The 18,914-nt window shown below is 32.1% G+C and overlaps 1 protein-coding gene across 1 annotated transcript in view; it reads right to left on the minus strand.

Annotated features, from left to right (window-relative positions):
- The window catches only part of Agtpbp1 (ATP/GTP binding carboxypeptidase 1), a 172,887-nt gene that overhangs the window by 109,075 nt on the left and 44,898 nt on the right, over positions 1-18,914 (minus strand). The window contains 5 exon segments of the mRNA XM_047524892.1: positions 7,642-7,735; positions 9,792-9,923; positions 13,261-13,407; positions 13,819-13,882; positions 15,957-16,024. Of these exon segments, the coding sequence (XP_047380848.1) occupies positions 7,642-7,735; positions 9,792-9,923; positions 13,261-13,407; positions 13,819-13,882; positions 15,957-16,024 (505 nt within the window).

Below are 18,914 nucleotides of genomic sequence, written 5' to 3' on the forward strand. Positions count from 1 at the left end.
ATCTTTAGCCAACTGATTCTTGACAAAGGTGCCAAAAACATACAGTGCTGAAGAAATGACAGCCTTGTAAAACTGCTTATCCCCAGGTAGCTGAAACATGACCCCTATCTCTCACCTTGTATGAAAACCAATTCAAAAGTAGATCAAAGACCTTACTTAGTGTGGAACCTAAAACTCTACTAGACAAAAATATAGCAAAAACAATTCAAGATACTGGCATAGGCAATTATTTCCTGAATACAACTCCAAAAGCACAAGAAAAAAAAAAAGAACAGGCAAATGGAATTCCAACAAATTAAAAAGCCTCTACAAAGCAAAGGAAAACAGTCAACACAGTGAAAAGACAACTTATAGACTAGAAAAAAATCTGCCAGCTATTTTTCTGAGAAATAATTAATATTCAAATTATATTTAAAAACAAAAATTAAACAACAAAAAATAAGCAAGCTAATAAAAAAAAAATTGGCAATCTGAATAGATACTTCTCAAAGAAATACAAATGGCCAATAAAGATTTGAAAAAATTTTCACTACCATTAGCCATCAGAAAAATGCAAAAGTACAGTTAGATTTCATCTCACTCTAGTTAGACTGGCTATTATCAAAAGAACAAAAATACACTAGCAAGGATGTAGGAAAAAATGAAACCTTATACACTGTTGGTGGGAATTAAATTAGTATGGCCACCAAGTAAAACAGTACAGAGGTTCATAAAAAAAAAAAAAAAAAATTACCATATGATCCAACTGTAACACTTCTGGGTATTCCATTTGAAGGAAATAAGGTCAGCATGCAAAAAAAATACCTGTAGGTCCATGTTTATTGCAGCACTATTCACAATAGCTGAGCTAAGAAGCCAATGTGCCTATCAACAGATGAATAGATAAATATGGTATATATACACAATGGAGTATTACCCATAAAGAAGAATGAAATCCTGTATTTGCAGAAAAATGGATGGAACCAGAGGACAATATGTTTAGTAAAATAAGTCAAACAATAGACAAATATTGTATGTTTTCTCTCATATACAGAAACAAAGAAAAAGAGAACAGGCAACCTGAAAATAGAAAAAGGATACAGGGATTACTGGAAACTGGGAAGGGGTCACTGGAAAGAGTGAATGGACATGATTAATACATAATATATGCAAGTGTAGAAATACTAAGATGAATCCCATTAATTTGTACAATTAATATGTACTAATAATTATATATATATATATATATTTTTTTTTTTTTTTTTTTTTTTTGGGTGCTGGGGATCGAACTCAGGGCCTTGTGCTTACAAGGCAAGCACTCTACCAACTGAGCTATCTCCCCAGCCCCAATAATTATATTTTTTAAAAAAGACAACTTGAACATTTACTTCTAGAAAAGATGAAATAACAGGAACCAAATCTACCCTCTCATCTGAGATATAACTTTTTTTAAAAAGGACAAAATAAATAAACTATGTAAATACATTAAGTGTCAGGCAGTGAAGGACAGAAATCCATAAGGGATAAAAACAAATAAGGGAGGTCCTAGAATTGCCCCAGCTCACTAAGACTAAATCAGGGCACAGGGCAGACCATGGAAAAAGCAACTTGTACAGAAAGAGAAGTCCAGAGGTTTTTCAGAGGTTTCTGTTTGAATATTCAACAAAGCAGAGATTAGCGCATGTATGTGAAGTAACTAAAAAGGCTAGGGAAAAGATCATCCAAAAAGACTGGAGAATAGTGTCTGATATTCACACAGGGCTGTGAACAGTACCTGTTCCTTTAACCAGATTGGAAGCTCTCATAATTCGTGGGTCATGTGGTAGAAGACTCAGGAGTTTGCCTCACTAGGGAAGAATTACTAGTCCTAGACTCAATAGTACTCTCTTCCCACCAAACAAATCTAGAAAGACTGCAAAAGATCAAACTCTTTCTGTGAAACTTGTGTACCCAAAAACAATCCTGAAAGGGGTTGAGGAGATAGCTCAGCTGGTAGAGTGCTTGCCTTGCAAGCATGGGGCCCTGGGTTCAATCCCCAGCACCGCAAAAAAAAAAAAAAAAAAAAAAAAAAAAAAAAAAAAACCTGAAGAATATTCACAGAAACATCAAAATACCCAACATCCAGAAAGGTAAAATTCACAATGCTGGCCCCCTAACAAAATGATAAGGCTTGCAAAAAAGAAAGGAATTAAAACCCAAGATGAAGACAAATAAACAAATGAAACTGACCTAGAACTGATATAAATGTGCAAAGACATCAAAATACTACCACTGTACTCCATGTGTTCAAATTACTAGAGAAAAAATTTAACATGTTAATTAAGGAAAAAAAGTTTTATGCTACTACCATTTGATCCAGACACTCTACTCCTAAGGATTTACCCAACAACAACAAAAAAAGGCCATACAAAGTTTTGTACGTAAACATTCACAGCTGATTTGTTTATAACAGTCAAAAATCTGAGTAACTCAAATGTCTATCAAAAGGCAGTTGGATAAACAAATTATGATATCCATACAACTGTGAATACTACACAATGATTAAAAGGAATAAATGTTACACAACAATATAAATCTAAATATGTGATGCATGAAAGAAATTCAATTCCCCATCAACAAAACAACAATAACAACAAAAATCAAGCATACAAAACCCCTGAACATGCAAATCAATCTACAGTGCAGAAAGCATTCTCTGGTTAAATCCAGGCCAAGAGGAGGGAGCATGAGAGGAATTACGAAGAAACAGTAAAGCTTTAGGGGGCAACACATGCTCATTATCGTGAACATCTTTAACTGTGAGGATAGGTTCACAGGAGTAGTTATATACATAAGACCATATTGTGATTTTTATGGGCTCTAGTCACTTCTTTGCTTTCATAGGCCCTTCCTTCCTCCATTAAATATAAATATACATATATATATAATATACATTTTAGGTTATATATATTTAAAATTTATATTTTACAACTGTGTTGGTATAAAGATGTGTTAATAATAGATTAAATCATTTTCTGTCTGAAAGTTCACTTTTCCTCTTATGACTTTAAAGAAATTAAAACATCTTTGTAGCGCCCTAAAGTATCAAGGGCCCTCAGCACTGCCTGAAGACTTTGTCAACCCTACAAAATGTCAATTCTTATCAACTGTATCAACTGTACACTATGAATATATACAATTTATTATATGTAGGAAAGGTGTTTTCAACAATCAGGTCTTATATGGAAATTAAGTAAATCCCTTTTTCTATGGCACTTTGAAATGTTGTAAATTTCTTTTATTTAAGAAGTGGTAATAAAGTTGAAACAAAATATTTACTCCACAAAGCACTAAACAATCTGCTGATTAATCATATTTAACAAGTCTCAAGGCTCACTGACTTGCCTATGTGTTCTCTACAATAAGTAACAGATTCAACTGTGTATTCCTTGCCATTAAATATTAAGCAGTGTTTTTATTAACAATTTTACTATACAAACTACCACAATCCACCTAAAATAAGATAAAGACATTTTAGGTAACTATGTAGAAGAAAGACAGTTGACAAAGTGAAAGATCAGAAATGATGGCTACCATTAATTATTTACACTTAATCGTTAATCACTGTTATGGGTAGAACTGCATCCCCCAAAAACACATGTTGAATTCTTAACCCCCAGGATGTCGGAATGTAACCTTATTTGAAAATACCATCACTGGAGACAGAATTAGTTAAAATGAGGTCATACTGGAGGAGGTGGGCCCTTAACACAACATGAATGCTGTTCTAATAAGAGAGAAGACCATGAGAAGACATACACAAGGGGAGAACATCACCATGTAATGATGAAGGCAAAAAGTGAAATGCTACAGCTCCCTACTAGGACTGCAAACATCAATGCAACCATCAAAAGGTAGAAAGAGCAGGGAGGGGTGGCACACGCCTGTGAACCCAGCTTTTCAGAAGGCTGAGTTCTCAAGCTTGAGAACTGGGCAACTTAGACAACCCCTGTCTCAAAATAAAGGAAAAAGGGTTGAGAGGTATAGATCAGTGGTAGAGAAACTCCAGGTTCAATCTCCAGTACCACAACAAAAACAAAAAGAAAATAAAGCCAGAAAGAAGTTAGGAAGGATTCTCCCCTATAGGTTTTAGAGGGAGCATGACCCTTCTGAGAATTTTGATTTTGAACTTAAACTCTCTAAAACTGTGAGGCAATATATTTCTGTTGTTTTAAGTCACCATATTTGGGGTACTCTGATACAATAGCCCTAAGAAACGAAAACAATATATTGTATGTAACTGCTTACAATGAACCCATAGGATTTTCCCATCTATAGCTAATTCGTTATTCAAAACTACAAAAATATTACAGTACTTTCAGAAAGTCTTTCTCCGGGCTGGCAGTTGTTTACAACATGCTTGAACCAAATAATAATGTTTCTCACAGCTTTTAATCCTAAAACATTTTTATAACATGGTTTTTTTTACATTTATTCTTCAACACTGGCAAGTTGAAACATTAACTTTTTTCTGACTCTAGAGCCCATCGAGTTTATTCTATTGTTCTGTTAAATTTTAAAAAAATTATGAAGCCTGGTAAAAACTCATCTTTAAAATTTACCACCAAAAATCATTTTTAAACATATTAAACTTCAGCACAAAAAATTTCTGAGATTCTGACATTTATAAGCCAGCATGAATTTATTAAAATTACCAAAGAATTTCAAAATATAAGATTTGTTGAAATACAGTATTAGGTTAAATTGATAAAAATTTCTTAGTATCAATAATTTATACTTTCTCATAAATTTTCCCAATCTTTCTGGGAAAGAACAACACAACCAATAATAACTTGGAAAGTAGTCTGTGTCTTACCTAGCAGTAAAGGAAAAAAAGCTTAAATCTAGGTACTGAAGTTAATCTATTTTTCTTTGAGAGTCAATCCTTACAATGACCAGCAACATAGAGAAACTCAAAAAAAACACAGTTACAGTAACTTCCTCAACTGTTTCATTTTGGATTAACAGCTTTAAATCTGAACCCTTAAACTGGAAAGGAAGGAAATCCTAAAGGAAAGCATCACCCTTCCAACATAAATCTCTCTCGATCTTCTTCCCTTTTAAGATGGGGTATTTTTAAGGGGAGGAAGAACTACAATAGAAAGTTCTAGATGACTGAGTTTTCTTAGTTAATTTGGGAGAAGACCCTCAAATTATTAAAAAAGACAAAGAGATCAAGATGGAGATATTTAGTCACTGAATTATTTATTCTTTTGGAAGTAAAAATAAAGTTAAAATTAGTTGTTGTTTTTTAATTAAATTCCTTACAGATTAAGGAAGATATATAAATTTAAAAATAGGGCTGAAGATGTAGTTCCCTGGTAGGCAGAGTGCTTGTCTGGCATGTACGGAGCCCTGGGTTCAACTTCCAGCACCATCTATATATACACACACAAACATACATGCAAATACACATACATTTTGTATTAGCTAGGACTCATTCTCAGCCACATTACTACATTGCCTACCTAAACTATATTACATTAATATAGGCACTGTACTAGGTATCAGAATCATCTCATGAAATCCTAATCATCTTACAGTGAAGGTACTAACATTATTACCACTTTACAGAGAGGAAAGGGGGACATAATAGGTTAAGCAACTTACATCATATCATGGAGTCAGTGAGAGAGTTATATGCAAATCCAGGTCTGACTGCCTTCAGAGCCCACTCTTAAGTCACTACACTACACTGATCCTAAATTGGTTTTACTGTGATACAAACATTTTGTATTGTTACATTTCATCACATATTCTAAGACTGTGTATCATCTTTGCCTAAGTAATGTTCAATCATTCCACCAAATAATATTTAATAATATGTGCAAATAAGGACCCAAAATATATTAAAATATGTTGATCTTTATTAAGAAAGGGTTAAAAAAGAAAACAGGAAATGTCCTGAACCACCTGTTTTAGAATAAAATTTAACCAAATAGTTTATGTAAACAAGGTCTTCTTCATAAGAGATTCATAGTTAATAAATAAAGAACAAATGAGAAAATTAGAAAATTCATTATTTTATAACCCCTAAAAAACTAACAGATTCAGGCAATCCAAAGAATGAGTGAAAAATCATTAAGTGACAAGTATATGGGAACATTCTAATGGATGGATTCCCTCAACTTACATGATGCAAAACAAAGTACCCTGAACTACCTCTGAAATACTTTGATTAGAACCTAATAAATACAATCAAGTCCCCAGCTCTACCAGTATACAGAAAATATAAGGAACATACCTGTTTGTTAAATGACCCCAGCATAGTCACCCTAATCCAGAATGTGGATCATTCTAAAGAAATATGACACAATTCCTTCAACAAATAAAACAGAATCAAAAAAATGGGGGGACTTTTACTGATTTTAAAAGTTTATGAGACATGTCAATCAAACAGACTGCACAGACCTCGTCTAGACCCTGATTTGAAGAAGCCAACTGTAAAAATGGCATTCCTTAGATAATCAGAAAATATGAGATGATACTGAGCACACAAATGATACTGTGATGACACAAAAAGAAAAAAATATTTGTATCTGATAATGATCTTACTGAAGAATTTACAGATGAAATGTAATGGTAGATATCTGATTTAAAATAATCCAGGAAAAAATATGGGCAGAAAAAGTAAAGAATAAATACAAATGGCAGGATATTAATTGATGTGGAAATTGGGTGACAGGTGCATGCAGAGTTCATTATACTATTATCTCCACTTCTGTGTAAACTTGGGAACTTCCTAAATACAAAAAGCAATAATGTGTATATCTTGTTTGGATTCTGATTCCAACAAACCAACCGTAGAAAGGCAATTTTGAGATAATTGAAGAACACAGGCTAGATTTTAGATTGTATTAAGAAATTAATAATTTTGTTGGATATTACTGTAGTACTATAGCTATTTTTAAGTCTTTATTTTAATTGAATTATCTACTTAAGTATTTAAGAGGAAAACAATAATATGCAGAGAGAATCATCCTGAGAAAATATCTAGGATTTGCCTAAAAGTAACCCAGGAAAAATAAAACTACAGAGAAGAAACAAATGAAACAAAAATGGTACAATGTTTATAAGTGCTGAACACAATAAGTAATTAATGTAATTAATTTAATTAGTCTAATATAATACAGTATAAACTCCATGTTGTATATGTCTGAAAAATTACATAATAAGAAAGATTTAAAGAATAACTTCTAGGCTTAGGAAAATACTAAATATAAACAAATAACTGCAAATTGCTTTCATTTTCTGAGGTTAAAAGGACAAGTGAATAAAAATGCACACAACACATATAAATAAAATACATATCACAAAAAACACACAATAGAGAAGTAGAAACATAAATTTAAGAAATATTTGGATAATCATGAGAATGAAGGAACTAGTCATTAAAAGACTACAAAATTGGGTGAGGAATATAGTAGGCACTCAATAAATGTTTCTGAATGAATGATACTCTACAAATGATCTTATTTCCTCTTATAGAAACTGAGACTGTTCAAAGTCTAAATTTCTATAAATATTGTAACTTAATTCAACCTTCTCATTGTACCTATCAAAATAATGAGGCCCAGAATAACAAAGGATATACCTCTGTTTACATTCAAAATATTTACTCACTTCATAAGACCTGAATTCTTCTTACTAAATGGTCCAATGATTTTAAACATCAGTTCCACAACTCCATTTTTCCCTAAGGATACTGAATTCACAGCTGAAAGGGGGAGAAAAAAGATACAAAATGATTTCAAAATATGTACACTTAGTGATACACAGCTAAAAATACAAACAAAGTGTTTAATAAATGTGAACTCAAGTCAATGTGAATCACTTTAAGACCACCTTAGCTAATCACTTAAGGGAGGATTTTTTTTTCTTTTTTTCTCTTTTGTTTTATGGGAAGTTGCAAGGAAATTTTGAAACAAGTTACATAACAAAAAAAATTATTATTAAAAACGATTCCAGTTGCTCCATTTGTTCCTTCCATCAATTTGCTGAACATAGGGACTAAGAGACAATAATAAACGGTCTGTATAGTATAGAGAGAATGAGAGAAACCATAAACAGATAGCTACTAAATTACATTCTAATTAGATTATGAGTTATAGGCTATTTGGGTTACACCACTGAGGAGTTCCTAACTCAGAGTGTGAGAGAGAGAAGCATTTCTGGAGAAAATGTTGCCTGGGTGCAGTCTTTAAATGTGAGGTGTTACGTAGAATTGGAATTAAGGCATAGATGTAGTTCTGGGATATCTTTCAAGACAGCAATAACATGTTCATTGTCTCTGAACACCATAAGTATTAGCAATTACATGTCGTTAATTCACAGTATCAAAAACATACCAATGTGAAAATGAAGTGAGAAAAGAAAATAAGAAACAAATTAAGACAAGTCCTAAAAGTTGTTCTCTTGGGAATTGCCCAAAAGGAACAAGAAATCAGATGTGTGTTACATAAACAGGAAGAACTCATAGCACTCTGGAGAAAATGGTTTTAAAGGCCACATTAGGATATTGTGGTCTAGGTGAGATATGATGAGAACCTTAATAGAAGCAACTGTATGGAGGAGGGAAGAACAGGAACAATTTTGTTATTTCACATGGAATATGCAAATAAAATTGCCTAACAGGGAAACTGTGTCCAACATTTTCAATTCTGAACAGATATTTTTTAAAATTTTAGATAAACCATTTGCTAGTCAGTAGCTAATTCAATAAAATGCCACCAAAAATGTAGCTCTTAATATTTTGTAAAATTATACTAATTTCCTCTCAGTCTGTTACTTCAATATCCCTTCTAATTTTGTGGCTGTTTTTCTATGTTCTTGATTATATATGGTGTTTTATTCATTTTATTTTTAATCCAATTCAGTTTTCAATTTAAAATCAACTGTTTTCCTATTTTCTAATGTATTGTTTCATATTTTTTCTTTTACTATCTCATTCCTCCACTCTCATTATGTTTATTTCTCTGTTCTTAACTTCTCTGGTTAGATCATTCATTCATTCATTCATTTCCTTATATTCTTTTTAATTATACAGGTGTTCACCACTTAAGTGTTCGAAAGCTATTTTCTTTAAGCACACCATATTGTGAAAGCACAGATATATACACATACACACACTTAACATATGTATATATGTTTATGTATACATACACACACACACACCCCAATCTAGTACTTCTTAATTATTTTGCAATGATATTCTGCAATAACACATATTCTACAATTTGAATTTTAGTTCTTTCACTAAACCCTTCATTTTCACAGTCAGAGAATAAAAAAGGAAATGCATGTGTAGCTAAGTGAGATATATGTGTTTGAGGGACATTTTATCTGAGTCAGTCTCTCTCCTTAATATATTCCTCAGAGGCTCCTGTACTATGGTTTTTCCATTCTGCCACTTCCCTACTGATTACTGAAGATAACTGACCCTACCTTTCCTTCTCAGCTTTCTTCTTACCTGTGAAAATCCCAAGAGATATATGAATTTTTCCACAACTTTTCCCAGAGGCAACCTATTCATTCCCCTCACTCTAGTCCTTTACAAATTAAGGGGATGAGTGAGAATTCTCAAGATTTGTCAACTTACCTCCTTATCCCACAATACTTCTGTTGAATTGAACTTAAGAGCTGAAACAAGTCATATTAAATCTTCTCTTTCCCATGAACTTGAGAAGTTTATAGAGTCAAGGTAAATTAAGATTTTCATTTTGCATAACTTCACAACACTGAGTAAACACTAAAAGTCACTCTGAAATACTCACAATTGGCAGAATACACTCTTAAAAGCTGAAGACAAGGTAGAACCAAATGATGATTCTGCAAATTCTGTTTGACCAAACTCAGAGTTATATTCAGAGCCCCATTAATTCTAGCTTTCACTCCAAATTTTTTATCTGTTAAAAAAAAAAAAAAAAAAGGTTTTCACATTCACTTTTGAATACAATGAAGTCATAAAGCAAGGACATTTTAAATTTAAATTATGAATTCATACCACCAAATATGAAGCTGACCTGAAATAATTAAAGTTATAATCATTTCTTGTATGATTTGTTAAATATTCTATAAATTTTTGAAGCATGGCTTAAAAGAATATACTGAGGAGCAAGTAAAAGAACAGGGCAAAAGAACAGGGGCTGGCATAGCCCAATACTTAATTTGTCATAAAAGGAAGAATTTAACTGACCCTCTACATAAACAAGTCTGTCTAATTCAACACATTTGCCAGAATATCATCACACAGTTAAAAGGAATTGTAGAGAATCTAAATGTACACTACCAATTTTATTAATTTAAAATGGACAGTATTCTTTTCATACTTATGAAAGAATATAAATTAGGGGGGAAATTAACAGCTATGTAACTAATACTATCAAATAAATGTCTAAGGGACATAACAGAAAAGAAAGAAGTTCTTTTTTATTATTTTTAGTGGTATAAATTTATGAGGCACACTAATAATTCAACATATGCATCAGTATGTAATGATCAAATAGTTAAAATTTCTCTTGAATTTTTTTAAATTTTTGATTAACATAATTTATGGGTTATAGTATGATATTTTAATACAGGTATATAATATATACTGACTAAATCAGGGTAGTTGACATTTCTACCTCATTATCATTACTTTGTGTTTGGAAATCACAGTTCTTGATAAGTATTCTCATCAGAAGATTAAAAAGATTTTTTTAAAAATGTAAACAATGAGAATTTAAGAATATTAAGATGTAGGGCTGGGATTGTGGCTCAGTGGAAGAGTGCTTGCATACCACATGTGAGGCCTGAGTTCGATTCTCAGCATCACACAAAAATAAAATAAAGATGTTGTATCCATTTACAACTAAAAAAGTATTTAAAAAAACGTAAAAACAAACCAAAAATAAAAGAATATTAAGATTTAAACAAAGAAAGCAAGGAGATCCAAGAAAAGGAGATATGCTGCAAGCAGCAAGAAATTTAAGTCAAAAAGAATTAAATGTTGTTAAGGGACTATTACTCTCATCTCACAAGAAAAAAAAAATTAGCAATGAAAATCACTCAAGAGCTGGACGTGGTGGTGCACACCTGTAATCCCAGGGCCCTGCAGGATGAGGCAGGAAGATCATAAGTTCAAGGCCAGACTCAGCAACAGCAAGAAGCTAAGCAACTCAATGAGACACTGTCTCTAAATAAAAATACAAAATAGGACTGGGGGTATGGTTCAGTGGTCAAGTGCCCCTGAGTTCAATTTCCCATCCCACCCCCGCTAAAAAGGAAGAATCACTGTACAAAGTCCTTGAATAACAAAAATAGAAGACTAGAACAAATAAAGAAAATAGCACAAACTTAAAATATGTAGAAGAAAATAAAGATTACCTTCAACTCTAAAAGAACATTAAAGAAATATAACAAATTAAATGCACCAATATCATAATTTAATTTCATAAAAGGTATACGAAAGATAACCTGGTTCTAATTAGGAAGAGGAAGCATGAATTAACAATATTCATCAATGAAAAAGGTTTCTTATTTTATTTTTCATTTTTATTTTACATAAAAATTCCAAAAGGGAATCCTTAAATCTCAAACACAGTTTAAAAAAAAAAGATATAGATAACATACTTCTTAAACTGAACATATATTTAAGTCCTAAGGTCCCAAACATACCTAGGAAATTAAAGTCTACTCAAGGTTGAATTCCTTTTTTTTTTTAATTTGTTTTAGTTGTCAATGGATTTTTTTTTTAATTTTATGCATTTATATATGTGGTGCTTAGTATTGAACCCAGGGCCTCACACATGCCAGGCACATGCTCTACCACTGAGCCACAACTCCAACCCTCAAGGTTGAATTCTTTAAGAATACATGCTTAAAGTACTATTTAAACATTTGCACAATACACAAAGATAGGCATGAAATACACATAAATGCATAAACTATGTACACAAATACTTTTAGGAGTGGAGGAGGTACTGGGGATTGAACCCAGGAACAAGCATTTTAACCAGACACTTGAAATTTTAAGACCCATATGCAAGCCACAAATCATTGGCAAAACTCTTAAAGCACAATCCTAAGAGTTAAGGGAATCATTTTAATCTTTGTGCAGATATACAACTATAAATTTAGTCTCCATTTGAACACCTTCCTCTGTTAACCTAACCTAAATTAGTTTCCTTCTTTGTTCTACATCCATTCTTATGACTTTGTACTTTTTAAAACTGTAATGTCTTACAATTATAATAATTGGTCTCATAATTTTTCATATCTATTTTGGTCTTTATAACTAGATTGTAAGTTCCCTGAACACCCTATGCAACAAAATTATGACATGAATGAAAAGCACTGACAGTTTACCTCTCTGCCTCAAAACATCCCCATCCATACTCCCTCTTTCTAGCCTCAACAATATTCACAGTATATGTATCCTTTAAACACATTCATAAGCAGTCGCACAAACACATTGAGACACATTTGTAATTCTGAAGAATTTTTCTTTCTTTTTCTACCACATGCAATAGAATTATTCATGAATTCTCGATCCTCATTTCTTGCCTGTTACTATAAAAAGCCTAGGTGTACCTCAATAGAAGGATTGATAAAGAAAATGTGATATATATACACAATGGAGTTTTCCTTATCCATAAAGAAAAATGAAATTATGTCATTTGCTAGTAAATGGATGGAACTGGAGAACATCAAGCTAAGTGAAATAAGCCAGACTCAGAAGTCAAGAGTTGAATGTTTTCTCCAATATGAAGTTAGAGAGAAATAAGGAATTTGTAAAGGGGAAGAATCTCATGAAAACAGAAGGGAGAAGAGTGGGGTAGAGGAAGAAATTGAGATAGAGGGAGGAGAAAAGGAAAAGGGAGAAACTGCACTATAAAATTGACCTAATTATACTATGTGCATGTACGAATAATCACAATAAATTCCATTTTCATGTATAACTATAATGTATCAATTAAAAAATAAGTTAATAGAGGAAGACCAATAGAGTCAGAATACCTTCTATATGAGTATCAGAGAAAGGGAATGGGGGCGAAGGTCACGGGATAGTACTGGAGACTGAAATAGGGCAAATTATTTTATATGCATTTATAAATATGTCAAAATGAACCTGATAATTATGTAAAACTATGATGCACTAATAAAAACAAATTTTTTAAAAACTAAGCAACTTCAAGGCATAAAGAACTGATGATACAAAGATGGTTCTAGATTCAATAATTATATGAGTGAAACCCTTACCTTTTGGTCCAATCTTTGCTAGAACAGAATGAATCTGTACCATTAACTCCTCATGTGGGGGAGATTCTTTGCTGGCATTTGTAAGTAGTTGTAACAATATTTGTGAACCACCTTTTGAGACTAAGAAACTCGCTCTTCGACCTCCACCTAAATGTAAAAAAAAAAAAAAAAAAATTTAACAGTATATCTTCCATAGTAAGTACCACAATTTGTCCATATTAAAGACAGATTTAAAGTTCTGATTCCTAAAATCAAGCAAATACATTCAAAATCATATTTTATGTTATCTCATTTATCTAATAGAAAACAGCACACAAAGAGTGAACATAAGCAATACCAAAATTCTAGATTCAAAACTCTAAAACTAAAGGTTGCAGGGGTAATTTGAGGGATACTGGAATAAACCCCAAACAAAATAACAAAGGAATATATTTCAGTTTCCAAATCCCAATATTCAGAATACCCTCTATATGAGTACCAAAAAATTCAAAGTACACATAATACACTGCAGATCACTGTTTACAAATAGAAATCAGACCAAAGGAAACAAAAACTTACCAGCTGAAACCAGTTCAACAAGAATGCTCAAGATATTTAGCATAGTTTGAAGATCTTTAGTGTTCTGAAATAGACAGTTGATTTGCTTTATTAAAACATGGTAAATGTGAAGTTCAAACTTTCTGTACTGTTGGAAACTACCTATATTTTACAAATGACTTTCTAAATTTCTCTGGGAACAAATGTATTCAGGTTTCCACTGTTCTCTTATTAACTTCAGTCTCTTCTTTTTGCCTCTCAAAACTTTTAGAAATATTTTTATAGTTATTATTTTCTTAGAATCAAGATTATTACAAAAGCAATTAATTTGTCATTTGAATTCTTATATTTCTACCAAACAGATAAGAAAAGTAAAAGAACCACGGAGACATAGCTCAATGGTAGAGTCTTTGACTTGCAACTTCAAGGCCTTCTGTTCTACCCTACTGAAGGAAAGAAGAGAGGAAGGAAAAGAGGAAAAAAGAAAGAAAGGAGAGGAGAGAAGGAGAAAAAAAGGCACTATAATATACATATGGTGACTACTCAGTCACTTAGTCAGCTTGTGTCTCAGGAGACAATCATGTTATCAGTTTCTTATGAGTTCTCCCTAAAATAATATTCACATAAAAGATATTCATGTAAACACACATTTTTCATGTTAATAAATGGTTTCTTCATTATTCTTTTTAAAGTTTGAACAATAAATTCCATTATAAGGTTACACCACTTGTTATGTAACCAGTCAACTACCCATGGGACATTCAGGTTACTTTTAGTATCTTGTTATTTAAAAATTACAGAAAATAACTAAGCAAATATGTTTATATGTGATGAAAATATACTTCTGTACATGAAATGAATTTCTGAGTCAAAAGACATTACCAAATTGCTCTCCCTGGAATAATTTACACTTTCATCAGCAACGTAGAAGAGTACTATTTTGTAAAGTTTGGACAATCAATCTAATAAATGAAAATGCTTCAACATGGTACTCTGGTTACTTTTATTAAAAGCGATGCTTAATTTCAACTGACATTTGTCTTCCTTTTTCTGAGAACTATCTAATCATAACCAATCATAAACCTTCCAATCATAAGCCTTCACATGATTTTCTACTGGTCATGAACATCTTTTCCTTAATGATAAGTAGTTCCTTCTATGTTGAAGAAGTTACGTGAGTTGAAAGAGTTTTTCCTCATTGTCCAAATATCTTTGGTGTTTTTTCCATGTACTTGTTAATGTAGTTAAATTTATCAACCTTTTATTTTATACCTCCCATTTTTTTATACTTAGAAAACTTCCTTGTTATAAGAATATTTTTACATTTCTCCCATTCCTTCCTCCAGTATATGATTTTATTTGCCATGCCTAAACCTTCGCATCAAATGGAATTTTATTTTGTGAAAGTAAGAATCCAACATCATGCTTTTCCAAATGGCTATCACTTTGTCCCAGGCTCCATTTATTAAGCAATCCCTCGATCATCCCTGATCCAAAATGCCACCTTTATCAAATAGTACTAAATTCCCATAAGCATTTTAAATTAGGTTTGGATTTTCTATTCTTTTACACTGGTACTTATCTACTACTCACATGTAATTTCTAAAACTATTCTAGTTACTAAAACTTTACATTTTTTAATATTATAAATATTTTATATTTTTAAAAACTGATATCCTTATATATTTAAAATTTCCTATCAAAGAACTAAAATTTCTTTTTCTCAACATTGCACTGAATAAAATACAGTACCCTGACTTGAATACATTCTTCGTTTCTACTCAAAACTTTTACACTGGCATAGAAATTCAAGTATCATCAATAGTTACTCAACCAATAAATAAAGAATACAACAAATCATGGCTGTATATCAGCTGCCACAATAGAATAAATAAGACTTTCCAACGTTAATCATTTATTTTAAGCTAAAGATTCACTTCCAGCTAATGTTTTGTTTTGGTGGGAGGTGACAGTGCTGGGGTTGAACCCAGGGCCTCAAGCATTGTAGGCAAGCACTCTACCACTGCACCACATTTCCTAGCTCTCTTAAGACAGAAAAAAAAAAAATTACGATTAGTGTTTGTGTGTGTGTATAGCTTGTTTCCTTCAGTATTGCTTCTTGTAAGTAATTATATAATTAAAGGCGGTTAGTGATTTACCTCTAATGTTGACAGCAGAATTTCCATTCCTGTAGAACCTTTGGCTGTCATTTCTCTCCTTGTTTTTTCTAAAAAGTAGAAAATAATTTTTTAACATGAATGGGGAACTAAGTATATAAAGTTTTATTAATATAGCTGGTGTAGAATCAATACTCTTTCCTTGGTTCAATAAACATTTTATATTGGCTTCTAGATGTTCTTCCCTCTGAAGTTGCTAATTCTGCTCAGTGGGGACTTCCAGATTTCAGTTAAACAAGACCGTCCTTGCATTACTTTTCAGTTACTACCATGTTCTGTCTAAGAGTGTCCCTGTCAATCCATCAAAAATCTTAAAACCAGGTAACATAATACAAATGAAAGACTGGGGTGAAGAGGTAGAAGTTGTAATGGTAGGTTTCTTTTTTCATGAATAAATTAGAAGAGAATTAATTAAAATGGGTGAAATTCAGATACCTAGTACCATTTTGAAATGTTTTTATTGTATTAATACTGTTTCAAATTCTGAATCACACAAAAATAAACAAAATCAAGGAGACGAGATCACCCAAATCATATTTCCTTTCTTTGGGATGGGGGAAAAAAACTGTAAATATTTCTATTATTTACAAGTTCCTAGTCTTTACCATTCTCCTTTGATTAACAAGAGAAGGAAAGTAGATCACAAGCCAACATTTAAGATAGGAAGTAACACTTACTATTCCACATACTTTACCTACATTATCACTTACCTGTCTCATTTTAACTCTCTGGGGAGAAAAATTACTCTTTTCACAGACCAAAAAGTTCTCCTTTGAGAAAGGAGAACAATTATGTACAAAGTCAATGAACAAATTAGTGAAACAGACCAGGAGACTCAGATGTTTCTGAATCCAATATAATGTGCTTCTCAAAGAGTCACAGGAATCGTTCTTTTAACAGGATTATTGCAGGATTTCATGCCTGTCTCCAATATTTTCCACACCTGAATACTAATGCCAGAAATTCTTTTATATACAGGCCACTGCTATTCATTTCATATTTTGAGATTTAAAAAACAGAAAAAAAGCAATCCACTCTCAATAGTACATATTCCATAATAAACTTCAAAGTACCAAATTCAATGTTCCATATGGAGGTAGTCTAGGGAGTTTAAAAGCACAGCAATGAGCACTGAGGCTCAGATAAGAGGAAATAACAACATAGTTGTAGGGAGAGGAATTCAGGCTAATAAGCCTTTAGAAATCACACTTTTGCTAAGAGCAAACCCTGTTCAATTTCTTAAGCCAGGCATCTATTTGAAAATTATGTTACTCTAAATTAAGAGTTATTAAAAAGAGGGAGAAATGCACTACCTATAGGTTATAGTAAACTGTTACTTATCATATCTACTAATAACTATCTATAAAATAAATGTGCTAGAGATTTGATGTCATATCTATCTATAAAACAATTATCTCATGCTATTATGTATGATCTCAGGTCCAGGTAGTGAACTTTATTAAACTCACTGAACCCTTTCATCTTTCAAATTAGAAATTCTCATAATTGATAAGATCATCTAAAAGTACTGTTCATTTCTGCTCCTTACTGCCACACTGCTAATGCTTAAGCCTGACAAATTTTATCACCTATAAAAAAAAAAGTAAAGTTCATTAATGTTAACAAACTAAATTTTTCCTTTTTAAAAAACGACATGATTATTCTGTCACCCCAATCTATCCTACACACTCTCCTCAGTCTAGTTGCCTCTAACAAAAAAGTTTAAGTTGTGAAAGAAAATATTATTTCAAAGAGCCAATGTAACCTTGATATAATATTTTCAAGGAACACCACTAATTTAATATAGCTAAATCATTTTAAAATAATATCATGTAGAATATTCAGAGGATAGAGGCTCCATGAAAAACAATGTTCACCTACCCTGGAGGGGCTCACTCCCTTTGAAGATGATACAATGAAGTCTCAATGAAGTTGTTACTAATATCCACATCATCTTGCTTATTCTTCACACTAAATGACAACTAGGTCTCACTCTAAGGCTTTTCTACTCTACTCCAGAGTCCACCATGATCTTGGAAGACTTCAATGTTAACAAGGATTATTTATTCAAACTCCTAGCTCTACAGTTTCTTAACAACAAAATCCATCCCTGTGTTCTAATTTATCAAACCTCTCGATGGCCATTCTCAGGATCTCAAGATGCTCCACCACTGATATACAACCTCACTTTCAGATCATAACCTCCTAACAAGCCCAATTTCTCTTTTCTTTTTAACAATTATATAACCTCTGACACCTTCATTCAAACTTCGAGTTCATCAACTGTAGCATGAACTTCCACAATATTAGTCTGCTCCATACTTAGCTTGGATTCCATGTACCCCACTCCCCACAGAAACCCTAATGCAGAAATGAATCCTAAAAACTGCATTCTCTACTTCAAATAGTGTCATAAGAGTTTTTTCCTCCTAACTTTTTAGCATAAGATTGTGTAAGCAATCTTATTGGTGGGTAGTTAGTATATGATTGTGTAAGCAATCATATTGTTGGATTTCTAACATGTATAACACATGCAACAATAACAGCAAAAAGAAATGAGAAAGAAATGGAGTTATTCTGGAAGAAAGTAGTAAAAATTTTCCTAGAATTAAATACACTGAAGTACACTGTTACAGGATGCATGTTTTAATCCTTACAGGAATCACTGAAAACATTAAAATTGCCAAAAGTTGAAAAAACACACACACAAAGAAGGCCATAAAAGATAAGAGAAATATCAATGACATGAAACATTTAGAAAACAAAGCAAAATGTCAGATGTAAATTCTTCTGTATCAATAAGTGCATTAAATTGGAAGTTCTAAACAGACTAGACATTAAAAAAAGGAAAATACAATATGTTATCTTCAAGAAACATACTTCAGATTCAAAAACAGACGATTTCAAAGTAAAAGAAATGGAGAAAAGTACAATTTAAAA

Source organism: Sciurus carolinensis, chromosome 14 (genome assembly GCF_902686445.1).
Source record: "Sciurus carolinensis chromosome 14, mSciCar1.2, whole genome shotgun sequence".
Lineage (NCBI taxonomy): Eukaryota > Metazoa > Chordata > Mammalia > Rodentia > Sciuridae > Sciurus > Sciurus carolinensis.